The 23,839-nt window shown below is 36.3% G+C and overlaps 1 protein-coding gene across 1 annotated transcript in view; it reads left to right on the plus strand.

Moving 5' to 3' along the window:
• The window catches only part of LOC123527225 (condensin complex subunit 1-like), a 44,048-nt gene that overhangs the window by 18,904 nt on the left and 1,305 nt on the right, over positions 1 to 23,839 (plus strand). Inside the window, exons 9-29 of the mRNA XM_053523256.1 lie at positions 402 to 549; positions 1,052 to 1,174; positions 1,581 to 1,790; positions 2,864 to 2,954; positions 3,558 to 3,696; positions 5,578 to 5,768; positions 8,870 to 8,988; positions 9,869 to 10,122; positions 10,861 to 10,945; positions 11,372 to 11,508; positions 12,332 to 12,464; positions 12,840 to 13,119; positions 14,803 to 15,002; positions 15,536 to 15,638; positions 16,222 to 16,501; positions 18,546 to 18,723; positions 19,260 to 19,354; positions 19,630 to 19,710; positions 20,575 to 20,758; positions 21,377 to 21,518; positions 21,892 to 22,089. Coding sequence (XP_053379231.1) covers positions 402 to 549; positions 1,052 to 1,174; positions 1,581 to 1,790; positions 2,864 to 2,954; positions 3,558 to 3,696; positions 5,578 to 5,768; positions 8,870 to 8,988; positions 9,869 to 10,122; positions 10,861 to 10,945; positions 11,372 to 11,508; positions 12,332 to 12,464; positions 12,840 to 13,119; positions 14,803 to 15,002; positions 15,536 to 15,638; positions 16,222 to 16,501; positions 18,546 to 18,723; positions 19,260 to 19,354; positions 19,630 to 19,710; positions 20,575 to 20,758; positions 21,377 to 21,518; positions 21,892 to 22,089 — 3,371 coding nt within the window. The remainder of the gene's footprint in view (positions 1 to 401; positions 550 to 1,051; positions 1,175 to 1,580; positions 1,791 to 2,863; positions 2,955 to 3,557; positions 3,697 to 5,577; positions 5,769 to 8,869; positions 8,989 to 9,868; positions 10,123 to 10,860; positions 10,946 to 11,371; positions 11,509 to 12,331; positions 12,465 to 12,839; positions 13,120 to 14,802; positions 15,003 to 15,535; positions 15,639 to 16,221; positions 16,502 to 18,545; positions 18,724 to 19,259; positions 19,355 to 19,629; positions 19,711 to 20,574; positions 20,759 to 21,376; positions 21,519 to 21,891; positions 22,090 to 23,839) is intronic.

The following is a 23,839-nucleotide window of genomic DNA, read 5'->3' on the forward strand; positions in this document are numbered from 1 at the left end:
TTGGCTTCGACTTGCCCCTCACCTGCTTTGGTTCAAAACCTCATTTGTATTGTAGAATTCTTCATGTGCTGGCATGCGCATTAATTACAGGTGGTTCCACCAGAGTGCCGGCCCATGCCTGAAGCAAAGTCTGAAGGGACCCAGGGTTCCTCCTTCACCAATAGAAGATTGAAAAGCCGCCATATGGCCTTAATTGTACGGATGTTAACCCAACAGAATATTTTATTACATTATTACAGAGAGATAGGAAGAATGGATGGAGCAGATTTGTCACGTGATACCTCGGGAACACGAGCCTATTCGGCATTCCTTGTGGAAATGACTGAGAAATGTCCAGCTGCTGTTCTACCCAATATTGTACGGATGTTAACCCAACAGAATATTTTATTACATTATTACAGAGAGATAGGAAGAATGGATGGAGCAGATTTGTCACGTGATACCTCGGGAACACGAGCCTATTCGGCATTCCTTGTGGAAATGACTGAGAAATGTCCAGCTGCTGTTCTACCCAATATAAGTCTGCTCTTGTGTCACCTGGATGGTGAGGTATGTAGTAGTAATATTGCAGGCTAAAATTCGTATAAATGATTAGGTTCTTGATAGGTGTGTTGTTGATTTTATTGACTGAAGCACTTAGTCTTCACTGCTTATGTTGAGTCTTAACAGCTGCGTTCAGTTTGCCTGAAATGGTTCTGTCTAGGTGTCAAGTCAGCTATGATAGCCTCCAGTGGTTTTTTTGCCCATTTCCAAAACTAAAATTCCCGAAGATTTTGTTTTTTTAACAATTTTCCAGCCAAGAAACAAAAGGCAACTCATCACTGGACAGTTTTCTTCCTAAATTTTATGTAAAATTCTGTTAAAAAGTAACAGTTCCCAATGTGGACATCTTATGACGCATTTTTCCATAATAGTAAAGGCCCTAGGCCCATTCCCAAATAAGTGGAAAAAACACATCTCAACAATTTCAAAAAGTCTGGCTGACCTTTAATTGAAGTTAACACTTCTGGTCAGAGACCACTAATTCAAAAAAGCACATGTTTCTTTCTAGTCTCATGCTATGAGGAATGGTGTATTAGCTGCCATGGGGGAAATCTTGATGAAAGTCCTTAGTAAAGATGACCTTGATGAGAAGATGAAGGACACAAGAGATCAGTTCCTGGAGAAATTAGAAGTAAGCAGTATACTCTTCTAACTAAGACTTGCCAGTAGTGTAGAGTGACAAAACTTGGCATTATTATATAAAAATTATATTCATGATACGGATATTGAAACCAGAATACAATTGATCTTCATTTGCTTGAACTCGAATAATTCGAACAACACCCTTTGCTCGAACTTATCGTCCGGTCCGGGCAAAATCCTTGTATAATAGATATTTTTTGATGGCTCAAACTACTACTGACTCAAATAAATTTGCGGGTCCCATCAAGTTCGAGTTAACATAGTTTGACTGTAGTAATATAATTTATTTATAAAGTGGTCTATAGAAAAATAATTTCTTGCAGTTTGTACCAGATATATGGAAACGAAAAAGTGGTTTAAACTATGGAAAATGAAAATTTGTTGTTTTGTTGTAGGATCATGTACATGATATTCATGCCTATGTGAGGAGCAAGGTTCTCCAGATTTGGCTTTTGATTGTTAATGCCAAATGTTTGCCCCTCCCGCACCAAGAAAATCTGCTGCGACTCGTCATTGGTCGACTTCAGGACAAGTCTAGTTCTGTGAGAAAATATGCCATACAATTAATAACAGCTTTGTTGAAGAACAATCCTTTCGCTGCCAAGGTAAGCTGTATTGCAATTAAAAAATTCTTAGGAAATGGCTAGTTGAAGCATGCAGGAGTAATTTATTAGGGAAAAACAAGAAGTAATACATATTTTTTTTTTCTGTGAATTTTAGAAATACAGTAGTGAAATAGGTATGTTAATCACAAAAGGTATGGACAGGACACTGTTAACCATTGACACCCAAGTGTGACCCTGCATATGAGCAAGGGGGTATTATGTGATGGCCTGTGCGTCTGTCCATCCGTCAGGGTCATATTTCTTATCCAGAGCATAGCTTACTAACCATTCAAGATATTGACTTCAAACATTGTGTATCAAAAGGTTGCTACAAGAGGATGTGCTTGAACGATGTCTGTAGGTCAAAGGTCACAAATTTAGCTCAAATGTCACATCTGTTTTTCATATTTCGTGTCTATATTGACCTGTCTCTTGGATTATGAGGTGGTGATGAGACAATGTGCAGAGTTCAACGTCCAACATTTTAACCTTTACCCTTCTAGATTTTTAAAACGGACTGGTCCATCATTCAATTTGGGCAGTACCACTTCTTATTCAAAGGGGTGTTCCCTGAAAATTTACTGACTGAATAGTGAACAGTGCAGACCATGATCAGCCTGCATATATTGTCTTGCATTGCAAAGCTCTCATTCTATCTTCCCACTAATTCAAGAATAAAAAATCCCATTAAATCTTTGAAAATACAGATATTGAAATTTGAAAGCAGTCAACAGTAATAAATTCCAGACATTTTTAAAGTTTAAATACTATTTCTGCATCTGTAATATATATATATATGGTTGTGTGATGGTGGAATATAGATAGATATTTTCAGTATACACCTGGTTAAACCTTCATATGGCTTTAATAGCAGTAAGTTTTGCGAAATTGTCCCTGAGTGGGGGATGTTGGTTACTGTGTTACAATTTCCAGTCGTGTTGGCTTTAAATGCCTTAATTTTCCAGAGACAGAAATCCCTACAAGTAGCAGTCGTGTATCAGTTTTCAGGTGTTTCATTTTGATAAGAATTTGAAAGGTTAAAATGTATGTATAATATAAGATGTATATTACAGCTGTCGACACAGGAGTTGGAGTTGAGCTATGAGAAAGAGGCAGAAAAACTGAAGGAGATGATGCCAGATGAGGAGGTGGAAGACGCAAATGGTAAACCTCTTTAGCATTAATGTAGGGAAATAGAATAAAGTCAAATAATGCTGTTACCATGCAGTATTTGATTCTACAAAAAAAGTTGGTACAATCCTTTTTAATTTAGATTCAGAGTAAACATTTTGAAAACATTTCAGATGCTTATATTTCATGATGTGGCTTTTTTTTTCAAAGAATAATCTATTGTCTCCTACATAGGTCAGATTAGTATAATTCTGAAAATAAAGCCTGCAAGCAATTTAGAGATACATGAAAAATAATGATTTTCTAATATTGATGTAGGGGCCTCCATGGTTGAGTGGTTAAGGCAGCTGACTTCAAATCCCTTGCTACTCATTGATGTGGATTCAAGCCTCAATTGGGGCTATGAATTTTTCATGTGAGGAAGCCATCCAACTGGCTTGCAGAAGGTCAGTGGTTCTACCCAGATGCCTGTCTGTGATGAAATATGGTACAGAGGGACACCTGGCGTCTTCCTCCACCATCAAAGCTGGAAAGTTGCCATATAGCCTATAATTGTGTCGTGCAACAAAACAAACTAATAAAATGTATAAGTTTGAGTCACAGTCTGTAATTTTAGTTGAATTTTCTTGCGATCAGAGTCATTCAAAGCAAAAACAGAAGAAGAATGGGAAACATTAAAGAAGGATCTGCTGCCTGTTGTTGATGAAATAGCTGAAGATGAGGAAAACAGGAGTACACCAGCAAGTCTTATAGCAGAGGAGGATACAGTTGAATTGTTAGTATTATTGTTGTTTTGTTTGTTAGGGATCACCTGAGATCCATGACAGTCTTGAATTCAGACACTTTTGTTCATACTTCACTTCGGTTCTGACAAAGGGGGGATGAAACATGTATTTTCAAAGGGGATTGAATCAAAATACATTTACAGAACTTGAGAGATGACAGACATCATTTGGGAAACCAAGGAACTGGGCCTGCGGTGCAAAAATCCGAGATAAAAGAAATATTTTTATATTCATTTAGAGAAATGCTCCGAAAGATTTACTTTTGTTTATCACAAGCTGAATTGTACTGATGGTCATACAATTTTTTTGGAAATGAAAGTTTCCGACCAATGTCACATGAAAATAAAACAAAAGAATTGGAAATGTCTTTTCTTGAGACTGTAACCAAGTAGTTTAGAAAAATGGTTTAAACAGACAAAAAAGGAAACCCCATTCAAGAGTACAAGAGGGAAATCCAGGAGCAAACTAAAGACTAAAAGTGCTGATATTGGCTATTTAGACCATGTTTTATGGAGAATTAATTCTGTACAAAAAGAAACATGGGGTGCACCGGCAGGCTGTAAAAAGTCAGTGTGCTCAATAATTGGAGTATTTTTAATCAAAACCAAACTAAAGTTATACAAAGTGTGTGTGTGAGCATCTTTAAAAAAAATCAATAAGCAGCCAGTTCAGTATCTCCAGAGTTATGACCCTTGAATTGGTCAAAGTTGCCAAAATGACAGTGTTCACTTGGACCAGTATCTCCAGAGTTATGTTTAAAATTGACAGTGTTTGTTCGGTTATTAGAGTAATTTTTCTCAGAACTAATAACTTATATAGAGTGAGTATCTCTATAAAATCTAGTTCAAGACCAATAACTAGCCAGTTTGAACTAGTATCTCCAGAAATATGGCCCTTGATAGCCTTGAATTATTCCAAATTGCAAAAATTGACGGTGTCAGCACTCTTAACTTCAGTAGTTCATGTCTAATGTTCACTAAACATGGTCATAATGTTAATTGGCATAATATCTCTGACAAGTTCAATTACCAACTTAATGGTCCTAGTCAGTTTTGAGTTCTGGCTCCTGAATAAATAAAAATTGGGAAAATTGACAGTGTCCGATTAATAACTGAAGCACTGTATCCAATGTTCTGCAAACATAGCTAGAATGTTTATTGGCTCATTGTCTTGGCCAAGTTTGATAACCAGCAGGATAGTCCTATTTGCTCTGGAGTTGTGGCCCTTGAAAAAGTCCAAATTCAGTCTGCTGAGTGAGTAGGGTATGTTTAAAGTCAAGAGAAATTTGCAGTAACATGCATATTTTGTGACAGTTTGGCACTCCTGTTAGAAATAAATTGTTGGAGTGGGGTGCTCCCTGGCTGAGTTGAAGTTTGTTGGTTCTACCAGGTGCTTGCCTGTAATGAAATAACCTGAGGTCTTCCTCCACTATCAAAATTTTTTTAATTCTAACACGACCAGCAAATAACCTACATACATGTAGAGTAAAATCACTCGGGTTATTCTGCAATAAACCACTCGTGTGCAATGACGTCATCCGATCCATACGCGTAGCACGATCGTAAAAAGTAGTTACCATTCTTTCTAACACTGTTGATACTAGTATGTCGTGTTAGAATCAAAATAATAAGTTCCCAAGTGTGATTTATTGTAGAATAACCCGAGTTTTTCGTTCTTATGCGAAACAATATATATTCTTACACATAAGAACTCTAAACTCGGGTTATTCTACGATAAACTACGTTTGGGAACTTTTTATTTCTTCATTTAAGACAAACATTTGATAAGAAAAAATGTTCATTTTTATTCAGTACACGGGTTATGGAGACTCAATAATTCTATTTGAAATATTGTACATGTATCTATGACAGGGTTTTAGAGAAGATCTACACACAGTTGACAGGCAGCCAACTGAAGGATGCTGTAATGTTGATGAATGCAGCCAAGGAGTCGTTTCCTGATATAGCTACAGAGAAACACAACACTGAACAGGAAAATGAGGAAGAAGAAAAAGAATCAGTTGCCATGGATACATTAACATGTTTGAAAAATCTGTTCATAGGTATGTATATTAGAAAAAGTCATTTTTAAAAATGTCTGAATTGTTGAACACTTGAGGGAGAATGTAATTACATATTTCCGATAACTTTTCTGTTTATTTTGTTCTGTTACTGATCTAAAAACTGACATGTAGGTGCAATAACAGGGCTGTAGTTACAATAGGAGAATGGAATAAAGTATGTCTAACTCTTTAATTCACTCAAGTTCAACTATTGGAAAAAAGAACCTGTGTGCATACTAATGTTTGAGAATGCATTGCTTAGTTCATTTTAACTTAAGTCTCTCATTTGAGTTACTGCATACAACTTACTATGTTATCAATGCTACCATTTGTAACTGATTGTAGATGTATTGTAACTGACTGTGGGCCTCCATTGCTGAGCAGTTACGGTTGCTGACTTCGAATCACTTGCCCCTCACCTATGTGGGTTCAAGCCTCACTTTGGGCGTTGAATTCTTCATGCGAGGAAGCCATCCAGCTGGCTTGTATACAGAAGGTCAGTGGTTCTACGCAGGTGCCCGCCAGTGATAAAATAATGCATGGAGGGACACCTGGGGTCTTCCTCCACTATTAAAGCTGGAAAGTTGCCATATGACCTGTGATGTTAAACCCACCAAAAAAAAAAAAAAAAGTAACTGACTAGTTGTATTTTCATGGGTGAAAGTTTTCCGGAATACTCCGGAAGTTCAGGATTTTCCATCTCGACCGGGATCGTTTTTCCAAATAGTCTAAATCCGGGTCGAAAGTCCGGGGGGGGGGGTATAGTGTCGTCATTCCCACAAAGATCGAAAAATCAATTGATCGCCGACAAACACAACCGACTCTATGTTTGCAGCGCATCTCGCATATGACAATTTTGATTGGCCCGCATAGTCGCTGTACTTCAATAAAAACAACTGTTAGTTTTTCATATAAATTTTACGTGCGCCGAAAAGTTCCCCCGCGTCAGGATTTGCACAGACTTTTGTCTGCAGCATGCATTTCTCGATTTCTTGCATGCAATTTTATCTTCAAACACTAAGAACATTTAGACGCCTCGTATATTGCGAGTTATGTCTTATGCGAGGATTGGCGAGTTAATGTCTGGATAGGGACGAATGGACCTCTCTGTATGCTCGTCGGATCGGGTGAGTGGATTTTTCTCGTAACTTTACCAAATTCAGAAATTACATCCTTAAAAATAACCTGGATTGACTGGAATTTTCCCGCGAATCGTAAAATATCAAAACGTCATACCAGTAATTTTCCATTCCACGAACATGAGCGACCTATCGTAATAATAATATCTTTGTTTATCGACACGTACACCAAAAAACGCACGTAATGCATTCATTTTTTAATATAATCGCTTCAAATTTTCAGCACCACTTGAGAAGTAACACAGTTTGAATTCTATAACAATTTTAATAATATATCGACAGAAATGTAGGCAATATTCTATAAAAACGATCGAATTTTCATACAGTTAGGCCTATTTGTAAAATTTCAAACAGCGCGGTCTTAATTATTTATTTATTTTTAAAAGTAAATAAGTAATACATTCTATGGTCATAAAATTCAGACTTTTGACAAGAAATTACAAAAAACAGAATTAAAAAATCTTAAATAATAAAAACGCGGCAGCTTTTTCAATACATCGAGTAAAACAATTTTGGCAAACATTTCTGTAATGCGGCAGTAACACCTCGTGGACGTAAATAGAAATGTGGTTTTAAAATAAAGCAGTATGATGTTGCTGTGGTTTTAAATAAGTTTGATAAGTAAATGAATCTTTGTAGGTGTATTTTTGACAGGATATGTAAGATATTCTTCTCAAACAAAAATATAAATTCCTTGAGGGCAAATAGGTCACTTGTCGTTTGACACAGTTTACCTGTCAGTTTATACGGAATATTGCTCATTCGCTTTTAAAAAGAAAATAAAGAAGATACTTTTTACTGTTTTAAAGAACCGAGGCGGTACGATTAGACAGTGATGTGTCACATGGCGCGAAAATATGACGTAATGCCATGACAATCTCGGGCAACTTTGATCTCCACTACAGATGCCATGTTGCCGACACACTTCTTTTAGCTCTTTGAGGGGGTTTTAACTGATGACGAAAACAAGGCCAGTACTTATTTTATCAACAGAATATTTACCGATAATTGTTAATGTTCTTCCGCTTTGAACAGGGACGGGTTGATGATAATTATTGTGTCCATATTCTTGGACACTTCTCAAAATAATTATTTCCGGGGGTTTCGAATCCAAAGCAATGTAGATCAGATAGGATACAGGAAAAATATATAAACAGCTGCATACTGATAAAAGGAAGCAAGACGACCATTTATATAACTATTCACTCACGTTTTTCATGACTTTCACGTGCGCCTAAAAATTGCCGAGTCAAAGTTTGCACGGACTTTCAAACGCATGTCTTGATTTCTACGCTTTGCAGGCTTTTTATCTCCAAAGTTTTTCCATGAGGAACACGAATAAAATCAAGATTTTTATTGGGGATGAACGCGCCGTAATTAGGGGTCACGGGATAGTGGGTGAAAAATGAAGTTTTTACCGCCAGCGTACAATACCTAGGACTTAGAAAGCAAACATGGTAACAAATGGAGATTGGTTTGGCTATCTGAATGTGGCACTGATGGTGATCTATGGGGTCTTTTGCTACGAAAACCGGATATTGCAGGGTCTGCATTTAGTGAATGTTGTGCCAAAACTTAAAAAAAAGAAGAAAAAAAAGGGTGGGATGAAAAAACAAAAATGTTGCTAGAATTATCGGGTTGTTTCAGTCTGAACCTTACAAAAACATGTTGAGGGTATATTGTTGAAACAAGTCCTTGACTTAAAAAAGTTACTGTTAACTGATAATCATGCATTTTGTGCAACATAATTAGTAATTTTTTGGCACACGTATAAGGCTAGAATAGGGCTGTTCTAAGCATTCAAAATCACTAATTCTCAGTAGCTTCCGGGGGGCTTTGCCCCCCTGGCCCCCCTACCAGGGCTTTGCCCTGGACCCACTGGGGGCCCTAGCGGCCCCCATGCCCCCAGCAATTTTTTTTCAGGATTTTCAATATTCCAAACTTTCACCCATGTATTTTCAGTGAAGAAGCATGCAAGCCACGCCCTCTCAGCCACTGAAGCAATGCAGACTGATACACAAAGAGATCCTGCTGTAGTCAATGAGATAGCTAAACAACAAGTCTTGGTGCAGTATCTCAAGGTCTGTTCATTCAGTATTTATACCAGTGTTTGCACAGGCCTTGAAAAGTCCTTGAATTTGATATCAGTCCTTGAAAACTTGAAAATTACTAAAACCCTAAAAACATGCAAAAGAAAGTGAATTAAAAAAAGAAGAACTTAAATTTCTCCCAAAATGCATTAAAAGTTATTAAAACTTTTAGCAACTTGTTCTGTGGGAAAAATAAATTTAAAAAGATAGAAAATGAGAAACTAATGGTATTTTGTTACATACCATTCCAGTATACATCAGCTATCATAAGTTGACAGCATTTTATCATAGTTTGCGCAGGGTGCAATTTCTTCTACTGCACCATTTTGGAAATAGTTCATTGATGCTGTTGAAAGTATTAAAGATTTCAAGACATGGTTTCGTCTTTGAAAAAGTAAAAAAAGTCTTTGAAAAGTACCTGAATGATGTCTCAGGTGTTCTGTTTAAACTTTTTACTTAAACAATACAAAGACATACGTCCTTTCTTTCACAGTATTGAATTTCTGTTCCATTCTGTAAAATGATTTAATTTCATGGGCAGGAAATTTCGTGGTTTTGGTCAAAATGGCAATTTCATGGAGATATGAATTTGTGGATTTCAACTTTTGAGTATAACATGAATGGGAATATTACTTTTTAGTTGGGATTAAATTTCGTGGATTGACTCTTCCACGAAAATTAGTCCCTCTCGAATATTAATGATTTCACAGTATCATAAATTTACTTTACCCATGAACCGGTTTTAAGAGTAAGAAGCGTAAGACTTTGAAATAAAATCTACAACTACAAAACGGACATCTATCTTTTGTATAAATTTTACCACTGTTAAAAATTATTCTGAGTTGATAAAGCGTTCTTTCTATCAATACAGGAGTCACTTGCATTTGCAACCCAGCTACAAGCAGCTGTGCCAGTTATCTCGCAACTTCTCGGCTCAAAGAATTTAACAGATGTGATGGAAGCCATTGAATTCTTTGTTACTGGTTTTGAGTTTGGTTTGACAGCAACAATGATTGGAATCCGGAGAATGTTGCCCCTAATCTGGTCAAAGGAATCTGGGATAAAAGACGCTGTGGTGGCTGCATACAAAAGACTTTACCTGAATCCACAAGGAGGAAATGCAAGGTGAACAGAGTTGTCAGGTCCATATATCCTTTCCACACCTGTAACGTAGTAAAATGTATTAGCGTCTGATGGCCCTTTCATACTTCCATAGAATCCACATTTCTTACATGAAAGTCATTTTGAAAATATTTCTGAAATGTCTAGGTCTGCAGCTCTCAAATAAGAAAACATCTGACATCTGAGGCATATACTGACACTTAGACAACATCAGTATGGGCCTTTATGAACGATTTGACTAAGTTCCAAAAATCTCCAGTTCTGTTATGGACTCTAATGGATTTGTGTTATTGTTTTTTTTCCCCGGCATGAATTTTTTTTTCAGAGATGAAAAGCTGACGGTTAGGTTTAGGTATTTTCAGATCCTAAGAAAGTGCTGAAAATTGACTCACCAAGTTCATGCACATAATTTTTACATGGAGGGTCTCCTGCGCCTGAACCCTGAATATAGATCAATACAAATGTGACTTTCATTTCCAAGTTTACAATGTTTTGGTATATATAATGTTGGTTTCTTCTCTGTAAGACAGTTCTATAGCTAATACTGTGTCATATTCACAATTTGAACACAAGGTAAAGAAACCCCTTGAAACCTAGTACATGTCCTGTTTCTTCTTACAGTGACCTTGACCCTAGTGGTCACAAAAACAAAGTCCTATCCTGTTTGTCCTAAAGTACCTGTATACCATGTTTCATCGCATTATCACATTCCTTCTATACATAATTTTATACATTATACAGGTCTAAAGCCCAGGCGATAGTAAATAATTTGTCAGCTTTGACAATGGGAGCTACATTGTGTGACTTGACCTCATTGGATGGACTGGTAAGATGATAAACAGAATAAGATTTCACTTGTGAACTTTGTGGTTTCCTATTCATCTACATTCTAAGAATTTTTTTTTTAAGAATCCTAGACATTTTAGCAGATTGTTACACATATCACTACTGCCAAAATAGGGGGACCAAAGGACTACAATCTTGAAGTGCAATGGTACACATTCTCCTTGAAATTGGGTTGTTGTTGGTTTGTTTTGTAAAAACTGTAAAGGTATCGTCTAAAAAACAAGCAAGTTCTGGTATGGAATCCATGAAAGTGACATACACTGTCAAAGATGGTATCAAACAAATATAAAGCATTTTATAAACATACAAATAAAAAAAATTATGAATAAGATTAATTTGGCTTGATTCTATGTAGAAATGCAGCTTGTGAAAAATTTGGGCCAATGACCTTTTATTATAACTGTAGATTGTAGAGTTGATGAAATCAGGAGAGCTTGGACAGAGTGTTATACAAATGTTATGGGAGAGATTTACAATGAAGATAGCCGGCACCACTCCAGATGAAAGCCGAGCTGCTGTACAGCTTATTGCCATGGCAGCTGGGTAATAACAGTTTTAACATTAGAATGCATTCAAGAAGATGCTTTTGAGTACAAATTTTGAACTGCTGATTTGGTGCAGTTTATTATAGGAATTACTGGGTTGCACTCGAGTCTAGCATAATCGATAGAATGTCAAGTAGCATAATGTTTAATTACTTGTTTATATATTGTGAAATCATTTTAAGGCTTGTTTGAATTCCCTGTATATGAAATGGGCCAAATTTTTCCAAATAATTGAATTTCTTCAAACTTTGGATATTGAAGAACAATCTTCAAAGAAACAAAAATATGCAATAAAAGTTATTTAAGACTTTTATTGCATATTTTTGTTTCTTAGATGATTGTCCTTCAATATCAAAAGTTTGAAGAAATGCTTAAATTATCGCCCGAATTCTAGCGTACGCCTTTAATGCTGTGGGTATTAAATTTCGTGATTTTGACCCAAACAGCTATTTCGTTGGATTTGGATTTGTTAATATTTCGGAGTTTCATTTGTTTGTTGGGATTTAATTTCTCGGGTTTATTCAACCACTTAACCCAACAAATATTAATATCACAGTAATAGATGTAGATGAAGTAATGGGGAACAGTTAACCTTTATCCAGCCAAATTTCCAAAAAGGACTGGTCCATCATTCAATTCGGGCAGTACCACTTCAGTATTATTCTAAGTGGTGTTCACTGAAAATTTACTGTCTAAATAGTGAACATTGCAGACCATGATCAGCTTGCAAGGTGTAAGAGTGTTAACTGCCATTAAAATATGACTGATAAACAGCTGGAAAATTTCATTAATAGCTAATTAACTACGACATTATTTTACAGAGCTGATATGGCTGTAGTGAAGACCAACATTGATGTTCTGGTGATGGAGGGACTCGGACCCAGAGCAGATACAGACCTCCTGCTTGCTAGAGATACCTGCCTGGCACTACTGAAGTTGAGCACACCAAAAACAGTAGGTTCACTCAGTAGTTTAATGGGGGAAAAAAAGCTGTAATTTTGATAACACAATTTTTTATAAAATTACAAGATACTGTCAGTTGGCTTTTGTGATTTTCATATGTGACTACTTACTCCTCAATGGCTGTCAGTTACACATAACATGAATTAGCTTCTATGCCAAAAACCAGTTCAAGTCCCGTCAGCAAGTTGACAAATTCTTCCATTTGAGGAAGTTGTCCAACATGCACGAAGTTAACAGATTTTACCCAGGTGTTCATCAATGCACTGAAAACACACATACATAGCTTGAGATTTGAAAATTAGAACTGAAAAATGGTCTCTGAAAAATACATTTCTAAAGTATCAAGAGTTTTTGTTTTCTCTACAGATGAAAGGAGATGTGGCAAGTGACCCATACAGGCTGTCAGAGACCCATGATATGTTTACAAGCTTGACAAGAATCCTCGTAAAATCTAGCACCGACCTCGAGAATCGTTACTGGATACCGCTTATGGAGCAAGCAGTCAATGTCATCTACAAGCTTGGAGAGTCACCAGATATAATATGTGGAGACTTGATTAAGAAGCTTGCTTTGGAGTGTAGCCAGACTGGGGACGTCTCTGAGAAAGATAGTCAAGAGGCAGACGAGGATGGAAATCCTTTAGATGGTAGATAGTTATGCTTTTTAGATGTATGATCACTGGTCAGATAAATTCAGTTTTATGTCCCCGCTACCCAGTACAGTAATATAGAGTTTCCAGTGACATTTGTATGTTTCATGTCTTGTGTTGATTGAAATGTGTGTATTTATCAACACAAGTTTATACCTGCAGTCTTACGGTTTACTTGTTTTTGAATATTTCTTAAAATGTAATGACATCCAACCATCTCATTTTTTTTTAGCTCACCTGTCACATAGTGACACGGTGAGCTTTTGTGATCATGCGTCATCCGTGCGTGCGTGCGTCCGTAAACTTTTGCTTGTGACCACTCTAGAGGTCACATTTTTTGTGGGATCTTTATGAAAGTTGGTCAGAATGTTCATCTTGATGATATCTAGGTCAAGTTCGAAACTGGGCCATGTGCCTTCAAAAACTAGGTCAGTAGGTCTAAAAATAGAAAAACCTTGTGACCTCTCTAGAGGCCATATATTTCACAAGATCTTCATGAAAAATGGTCAGAATGTTCACCTTGATGATATCTAGGTCAGGTTTGAAACTGGGTCACGTGCCATCAAAAACTAGGTCAGTAGGTCTAAAAATAGAAAAACCTTGTGACCTCTCTAGAGGCCATATATTTCATGAGATCTTCATGTAAATTGGTCAGAATGATCACCTTGATGATATCTAGGTCAAGTTCGAAAGTGGGTCACGTGCCTTCAAAAACTAGGTCAGTAGTTCAAATAATAGAAAAACCTTGTGGCCTCTCTAGAGGCCATATTTTTCATGGGATCTGTATGAAAGTTGGTCTGAATGTTCATCTTGATGATATCTAGGTCAAGTTTGAAACTGGGTCAACTGCGGTCAAAAACTAGGTCAGTTGGTCTGAAATTATTAAAATCTTTTGACCTTTCTAGAGGCCATATTTTTCAATGCATCTTCATGAAAATTGATCTGAATGTTCACCGTGATGATATCTAGGTCAGTTTCGAAACTGGGTCACGTGCGGTCAAAAACTAGGCCAGTAGGTATAAAAATAGAAAAACCTTGTGACCTCTCTAGAGGCCATATTTTTCATGAGATCTTCATGAAAATTAGTGAGAATGTTCACCTTGATGATATCTAGGTAAAGTTCAAAACAGGGTCACGTACCTTCGAAAACTATGTCAATAGGTCAAATAATAGAAAAACCTTGTGACCTCTCTAGAGACCATATTTTTCAATGGTTCTTCATGAAAATTGGTCAGAATTTTTATCTTGATAATCTCTAGGTCAAGTTCAAAACTGGGTCACATGAGCTCAAAAACTAGGTCACTATGTCAAATAATAGAAACAACGACATCATACTCAAAACTGGGTCATGTGGGAAGAGATGAGCGATTCAGGACCATCATGGTCCTCTTGTTTATTATTGGCCGTAGGTAAAAAACCGAGACCACTTTTCTGTGGTACAGCATGGATGGTACCTCTAATTTTTAGGTGTATTTTGACATACCTGTACCTTGTAAGAATTTTTTCTTTTTGTTTTTGGTTAAAGCAATGGTAAACAGGTGAACGATATAGGGCCATCATGGCCCTCTTGTTTTTTTTTTTGTGCCAAATTAGTCACTACTTGGCTGCATTTTTCTCAAAAAAAAATTGTTTTCGGCCTTTGGTGACTCAGGTCTTTAAACCTTAACGTACTTTTTTCAGCCCTGGAGAAAGAAGATGAAGAAAAGGTCACTTTTGCCTCTGGCGTGTTGTCACGCCTCCTGTCTTTAGTGGGTCATGTGGCGCTAAGGCAGCTAGTACATCTAGATGTAGCTGTGTTTGGTGAAATGAAGCGTCGCCGAGCTATACAAGAACAGAAAGACTGGATCCAGACACCTGCCAGCAAACAGAACAGAACAAAGGTACATGTATGCTCTATTGGAGTCTTGAGTTTAGCCTGTGTTCACAAATATTCCAAAGCAGTAATTGTCCTCTTTTTATGAATTTATTTAAGAGATTCTGCTGGAATGTTGATTAATAAACAAGTTTATAAAATTCAGGAACAGGATACTCTTCTAGGAAAGATTTAGTTCTAAAATTCTCTTGTAGTAGCATAGTTCAGCTTTTAATTTTCACATATGGAATGACTACAGTACTAGAATGTGTAGTTTTGAGAAAGCCAGGACAAAAGAAAAACACGTACATCTCGAGCAGTCTTTTAACTGGCTTCCAAAGATCAAAAGGCTAACTGTATATTGGATTAGTTAAGAATAGGTTAAAAAAATTCGTCAAATTAGCCATTATTAAATTTAGACATGTATGTTACGTAGGATAACAAGGATATTGAATTGAATTTGATTCATCAAAGGAAAATACTTCAACCATGTATGAATAGATCTACTTAACCAATGCTGAAAGTTCAGGTGTGTATATTAAGGTGTATGTATTTACACAGGATAACGAGAATATTGAGGAAGAGATGGGTTTAGCTGGGGCAGCTGCTGAAGATGCTGAAAGTGAATATATCCGAAAAATCTGTGAATGTGAGGTGGTCACAGGTATGACTATATTTTATGTCAAGATAAAGAAAGCAATGAAGAAATTGTTAATAAATACATTGCAGCCTCTGTATATCAGTATCATTGGGAAAATTAAAAGTTTGTTTATTGCACTAATTAAGAAACAAGTGTAGTGTAAAATAATTTGTATGCCTTTGTCTGGCAGTATTTTCCTTATCAGAGATGTTAAGAGAAGTGTATTTTAAGAAAAATTAAAACTAGAATTGTGTAGTCATCCCTGTGTCAGAATGGTATTTTATAGCAATCCAACTAAGTACTGTGACATAGTGTATGGATGTTATGATGAATTCCTGGTTGCTGATTCTGTATCATAGTTCCTGGCTGGTGCTTTTCAATATACTGAAAACAAAATTTCTTCCATATAATAACAAAATTCCCCAATGTTTCAAATGTTTGTTTTATGCAAAGTTGGTGTTTATCTTTATGAAAAAAACCTTGGTTGATAAAATTGCTCCGAGATTTATGTATAAATTTCTTGTTAAATGTGAAGATACATTACACTTTAGGAAGAGTCTTTTTTGAAATGCAGATTGAATTCCACGAGGTTATTATGTGATTGTAGGTAACACACTATTGGCTGCATTTGGTCCGCTGTTAGAGGCAGTGTGTAGCAACCACCAGAAGTACCCGGACCAGGAACTACAGACAGCTGCCTCACTGGCTCTCGCCAAGTTTATGATGGTTAGTTCAGAATTCTGCGATCAGCATTTGCAGTTGTTGTTCACCATGTTGGAGAAGTCGACCAGCCCAATCATACGTGCCAACACCATCATTGCTATGGGAGATTTATGTTTCAGATTTCCCAACTTAGTTGAACCATGGACACCACATCTTTATGCAAGGTATTATAGAGTTGAAATGATTGGATTATTTCAGTTCTTATGTCTTTTAAATATACACATCAGATGTAGAAAACAAACTGAAAATACATTGTTAAGTCAAAGTTTAAAGATCATTTTATCTTGTCTTCACAATATTTTTTATGCAAGTGCGGATATTCAGATAACTTGGCACAAATATACCACGTAACAATTCAAGACTCGTACTCTACCTCAAAGGTCAAGGTCACACTTAGAGGTCAAAGATTTAAGGTAATTCTCAGCTCACCCAGGTGAGATTTTAGACTGATGTCCATCGTCAGTCGTCCACAATTTCTTTAAAGAACATACATCTCCAAAACCACCGAGTAAACTTCACAGGAATATTTTTAGCTCACCTGTCACAAAGTGACAAGGTGAGCTTTTGTGATCGCGCGGCGTGCGTCTGTAAACTTTAACTTGTGACCACTCTAGAGGTCACATTTTCTGTGGGATCTTTATGAAAGTTGGTCAGAATGTTCATTTTGATGATATCTAGGTCAAGTTCGAAACTGGGTCACGTGCCGTCAAAAACTAGGTTAGTATGTCTAAAAATAGAAAAACCTTGTGACCTCTCTAGAGGCCAAATATTTCACAAGATCTTCATGAAAATTGGTCAGAATGTTCACCTTGATGATATCTAGGTCAAGTTCGAAAATGGGTCACGTGCCGTCAAAAACTAGGTCAGTAGATCAAATAATAGAAAAACCTTGTGACCTCTCTAAAGGCCATATTTTTCATGGGATCTGTATGAAAGTTGGTCTGAATGTTCACCTTGATGATATCTAGGTCAGTTTCGAAACTGGGTCACGTGCAGTCAAAAACTAGGCCAGTAGGTATGAAAATAGAAAAACCTTGTGACCTCTCTAGAGACCATATTTTTCATGAGATCTTCATGAAAATTAGTGAGAATGTTCACCTTGATGATATCTAGGTAAAGTTCAAAACAGGGTCACGTACCTTCGAAAACTAGGTCAATAGGTCAAATAATAGAAAAACCTTGTGACCTCTCTAGAGACCATATTTTTCAATGGATCTTCATGAAAATTGGTCAGAATTTTTATCTTGATAATCTCTAGGTCAAGTTCAAAACTGGGTCACATGAGCTCAAAAACTAGGTCACTATGTCAAATAATAGAAAAAACGACGTCATACTCAAAACTGGGTCATGTGGGAAGAGGTGAGCGATTCAGGACCATCATGGTCCTCTTGTTTTGGTGGTCCTCTTTCAGATTCTTGGTCATCCATATGCAGAATTTTGGTTGCTGTTTCAACCCAAAGGAAAAACTTTAAAAATCCTCTCCTCAGAAACAGCTGGCCTGATTTTGAGAATACTTTTGCAGAAATGTCCCTTTGGTGACCTTTTACCAAATTCTTCCAGATATTTTTTGAGCAAGGGGTAGAGCAAGTTTTCTCTTTAGTGTGTTACGGAAACTAAAAATCTTCCCCTCTGTCCGATTTCAAAATAAGTTGACAGCAATATTCCTTGGGCAATCTAACATATTTCTTTAAATCATTCTCTTTTGTTTAAAATCTTGACTGCCCTGGAATGGCTAGTTTTCTTTGTATTGTTTGTATGGAAATCTTTAAACATCTCCTTAAAATGACTCCTTTAATTCAAAATAATATTACTCAAGACATTCCTTTTGTGAATCTCTTCCAAAGTCCTTCAAGCTCTCACCAACATTACAGTCCCCGCTTAACCCCCAGTAAAGTCTATATTTGTGCTTAATCATAGTTTCCATTACTTGGGTACCAACCTCTTATAAAACATTATTGGCTTCAACATCAGAAAACTAGGCTCCTCAAAACTCTAGCGTCTGATTAGTTGTTTCTGAACACAGTTTTGAAAATGACCAATGAAAAGTCTGCATTCTTAGACTGGTTTACAGTCTCAGTTTCATAATCTCCGGTCCAGATTTTTTCCTGTAAGTTGACTCAGGTTGGGTTAATCAAACATTAACCTACTTTCTGAAGGGCTAAAAGTAGATAACTGTTCTCAATATTAAAAGTTCTGTTATAATTGTAGATTGAGAGATGAGTCATCAGATGTGAGGAAGAATACAATGCAAGTGTTAACACATCTGATCCTGAATGACATGATCAAGGTGAAAGGTCAGATCAGTGAAATGGCCATCTGTATTGTAGACCATGACGAGAGAATCGCCAGTCTTGCTAAACTTTTCTTCAATGAATTGGCAAAGAAGGTAAATGATTTCATTGAAACTAACAGTGTTAAAGTTACATATCTGTAACAAAGGTTTGGAAGTATCTAAAAAAAACTGTTAAAGCTGGTTCTTAAGTGGCAACTTTTTGGGCATCTATGGTTGATTGGTTTAGGTCACTGACTCTAAATCACTTGCCCCTCACCTCTGGGTCAGAGCCCTGCTCATACCGTCATATGAGTAAAGAGTTTGGCAGTCCTTGTCTGAAGGGTCACCTAGGATCTTCCTTTATCATTGGCAACTTGTGTCTCTGTGTTTTGTGATCTAAAGCAAGACCAACTAACAGACTTCTTACATTGCAACTTCTTCACATTATATTTTCTTTAAATAAATGTCTTTGGCAGTAGTGCATTGTATTTATTGGGGGACAACATGTTTTTCCATGGTAAAGATTTATGCTTATTGCTTAAAAGATATTAATAATAGTCTTCAAAAGTATTTTGGATTGATAAGGAAAGCCAATTTCATTAGAAAAGGAATTTTTGGACAATACTGAATTGATACAATATTTGTTTCAGGGTAATGCTGTATACAACATAATGCCTGACATGATTAGCAGACTGTCAGATCCTGACATCGGAATTGACGAGGAGCACTTCAGGATTATTATGAAGTAAGTAATGACTCAAGATTTGTATTTTAGAATGGGCCTCTGTGGCCAGAAAGTTATGTTTGCTGCCTTTTAAAGACATCCAGATGGCCATCTTTCACTAAAATATTCAATCTTTAGATGTGTACTTCAACTGTCATTTTCAATATTTAGGTACATGTGACATGCTATAGAAAAGCTGTACACTTCGAGCTACTGTGGTTCGTATATTGATGAAATGTCAGATATTATTTGATTCTAGAATTTTTGCCTCATTTACTTACATATGTTGTTTTCAGGTACCTGTTTTCATTCATACAGAAAGACAAACATTGTGAAAGTTTGGTGGAGAAGTTGTGTCATAGATACAGAGCCACAAGGTAACATCTGTAGTTTCTATCATTCTGTCCAGAATAGTAATTAGTTTAAACATATTTTTATTCCGAAAAGCATGAAATATTTACAATACAGCATTCCAGGAATTGGACAGAAAGCTATATTAGCTTACAGTTGTCCTCTCCTCAGAATAGTAATTGCAAGACAGTTAATAGGAAGATAATCATGTCAATTTTATAATGACATTTATACAATCACATGAACTCATCTGCACATGGGGGTGGGGGAGTGGGGCTCCTGTGGAGTGTTAAGGTCGCTGACTTCAAATCGCTGCTCACCTATGGGTTTGAACCTCACTCGGGACATTGAATTCTTCATGTGAGGAAGCTATCCTGCAGGCTTACGGAAGGCCGGAGTTCTATCCAGGGCCCATCCATGTTGAAACCATGCTCAGAGGGGCACCTGTGATCTTCCTCCATCATCAAAGCTGGAAAAGTCACCGTATAACCATTAACTGTGTTGGTGCAACATTAAACGCAACAAAAAAAAAATCAATTCATCTGCACATGCTTTTACCACATCATTTCTTCCGTTTCTAACTTACAATGCCTTTGCCCAGAAAGTGCAAAGTTTGGTGTTGACCGACGATATTGCTAAATTGGTAGTCTGGTGGTTTCATAAAACCTAATTGGGAGATTTTCAGAATTACAAATGAAGGTTCAAAGTTGATTGAAAGATTTTACCGTGTCTGCTCATCAACTTTGGTGATGATTCCCTGATAAAGTATTTAGGCATAAATTAGTTACAGTTCTTTTGAAGAATTAGTGGTTAAATTATTTTTTGAAACTTTAACCGAGTATTTTAGTATTGCCTAGGTATATAAAAATTCCGCCACTTTGTTTTTTCAGGGTTGACCGACAGTGGCGTGACCTGTCATTTTGTCTGTCTATGCTGTCATATAGTGAGAAATCTATTGCAAAGCTGCATGAGAATTTCATGTGTTTTGCTGACAAACTGGCGGATGAAGAGGTGTACAACTGTTTCTGTACCATTATCAGCAAATCTAGGAGTTTTGCCAAACCTGAGGCTAAGGTTAGTACTGAAAAAGTGTGAATTATAAATTCAAGACTGGAAAGTTGAAACTTCAGAAAAATATTACAGTTGACATTTTGTGAATGTATGATTTCATGTTTGTAGAATCAAGTTAATGATATTAATTTTCAGTTCTGTTATTGACTGTAAATTGGGTAGCAATTGTTTAAGTGCAGATATCACTCGAAAGTTTAAAACGTGAATATTAAATTGCATCTTATCCTTAAACACAAATACACACATTTAGCATATTCTTAACACAGCGAAGGAGGCTTCTAACCATGAAATTGCTAAATAAAGCCTTCTCAAAAATTACACAATCTGTAGTAAAAACGTCTGAAATGAAAGGTGAAAAACGTATCCACTTTCCTGAATAGCTTAAAATTTGTAGGAGTGAAAGTCTGAAGACTTTGAAGTAAGATATTAATATTTTTTCAGAAAGAAATTTGAATGTGTTTTGTTGATTGCTGAAAGACTGTGTTTCTGACCAGTGCGGATTGCTTTACTACTGAACTGATTACTAACTGATTCATTAACTTTCTTGATATGAAAATGTCAAGACTTAAGTGGCAGGTATTATCATATAACAACAACACATAATCATTGTCATGTTCACAGACCTTGATAGATGAGTTAGAACACAGACTTGAGAGTTGTCACAAGAAGGGCCTCAACGAAGATGAGCTAGTAGAACGTGCTGGAGCCTCGCCAATAAAACATAAAGGAAAAACACCGAGGAAAGGTGCCAAAACACCAGCAGGTTAGTGTATTCATAGTAGACTTTGAATAGCAGTGTAATGTATAGGGTATTAGTTGATCTTCAGGAAACATGTATTCTAAATGCTTACATAGGCAAGATAATTAAACAAAATCTGGTGTGTATGTGTGATATAATAACAGATTCATCTTGAATTATAGATTCTAGGACTGGAAATCAGAACTTTTTCAATGAAGAATAGGACAAATAATTGTCTCGGTTGAATGATTAAGGAAGGACCAGTGTTTGAACAGACCATGCTGCCCATGAAATAAGGAAATTGATTACTACTATAAACAACATTATTTTTCCTTCCTACTAGCTTTCATTTTGATACGATGCCCAAAGTTGAATAAGCATGTATTCGTACTTTCAGCTCATAAAGCAAAGCCAAAAAGAGGCCGCCGAAAGACAGACAGTTCAGATGAAGAAACGGGACCAGGAACAGATACTCCAGTGACTCGAACGCAGCATGGCCGAGGAGCAAAGAAAAAACCAGCAGCTGTGTTCAATGACAGTGATGATAGTGATATAGAATTATTCGAAGTAGATAAAACTTCTAAAAAGAAAAAAGGTATTAATATGTGAGTTTCATTTTCACTGTTTAAATTCTTTGCATAATGTTTCACTTGTTTTGTTAATGAATTTATATGCATGGCATGTTTACAAGTTAGCATTTTCATCAGTTAATAACTTTACCATCCTTAGAATAACTGATCCTGTTGTATTTGGTTCGTATTTTAAATAATGTTCCAGATTCGTTTGTTGAGAGAAATAGCATTTACTGTAAATGAAGTTATTTTGTTAACCAGCTATTACAAAATTGTTATACTGTATTTGTTCAATTTTATGTTCAATCAGAAGGGTTAGCTTTAGAAGGCTTAAAATAGCTATAGCCCTGATTGTGGTTCATTCATGCAGCATTGCTCTAACTATATTATTCTGCTTTAGTTTGACATTTAACCCTGGGGTATATGGTGAGTAGAGGTATTCATTCACCCCAGTTGTGTAACAACAGACTTTCCATTGATAACATGCTGAGCCAGACAGAAGTTCTATTTAATAATAGCAGCTGTTTTGATATCAACTGTCCAAAAGATTAATGAAATAAATTGATAATACTTTGTACACTGTTGCATCTTATGACTGAAATGTGGAGGGATAGCAGGTGACCTCCTGACCAACAGAAATGCCTAAAACTTAGGAAAGAGAAGAAGCGACTTATGTCTGGCTTTTGTTAATATTGTTTTGCTTGCATGTCAGTGCCACAGTTAGGTATAATGTCCAAAGAAAATAAAACGGTACATAACACAAAACTGCCCTCTACGTATTTTTCTATGTTATTGCAAAGCGTCCAAAAAAAATGAAATGTGGTTTTTGGTGTTACTTAAATTGGTTTTTACTAGAAAAATTGGTTGTCTTTGACCTTTAATGATATAATGAAACCGGAAAGGAGCTCTGTTAAGTTATGCCCCTTTACTGGTTTCCAATACAGTTGAAACTTGATATCTCAAATTAAAAGGGACCAAGTGTTTCCCTATGAGACAACAGAAGTTCGAAATAGGCTTGAAATAGGCGGTTCACTTTAATCGTAGCCAAATATCGCAAAAATCTTTTTTATTTGCTGAATTTTCATAGAATATTCCGAAGTTTTGAAAAATCAGAGTTTAATAAAATTCTACATTGTAGAAAAAAAATTCGATCCTAAAGTGCAGAACTACCTTAAAGTGAAATTTTGTCCATGTGTTTTCTGGATGGGACGTAAAAATGTCTTGGAGATAGCTTGAATTTTGAGCTAAGCAAGTTCAAGATAATCGAGTTTCAACTGTATTTACTGAACACATACATTTTATTTTGAAAAGAAAATTTATGAATTGCAGCTCTTTAAGGTGTATTGCTCCTACTTGTTGAATATTATATTCGCTAGATGTCCAAGAAATATATAAAAAAGTAGATTTGCTGACAGCCTTGAACAAAACGTGGTGTGACGAAGCAATGGCATGACCTGATGACCAGTTAGAAAGTCATGACTTTTGTTCCTGCCCTCTTTCTATTTAAATCAGTTTGCAATAAATTCAGAAACATTTTGGAACATTGATTAGAACATGAATGAAATAGCCCTAGTGTTGCATGTATACTATTCATGTGTATACTACCTGTATTTCTGGTTTTCAGTTTTGGTTTCTATACATTAGCAGTATTAATTTGGCTGTGTCAGTTTTTTGGTGGCAGTCTTTCTTTTGTTTTTATCAGGGGTAGTTAAAATGGTTTACTGGTATTGTTAAGATTGCAGGTAGTTCTTTTTTTTTTTTTGCAAAATAAAA

This window comes from Mercenaria mercenaria, chromosome 14 (assembly GCF_021730395.1).
Source record: "Mercenaria mercenaria strain notata chromosome 14, MADL_Memer_1, whole genome shotgun sequence".
NCBI classification, from domain to species: domain Eukaryota; kingdom Metazoa; phylum Mollusca; class Bivalvia; order Venerida; family Veneridae; genus Mercenaria; species Mercenaria mercenaria.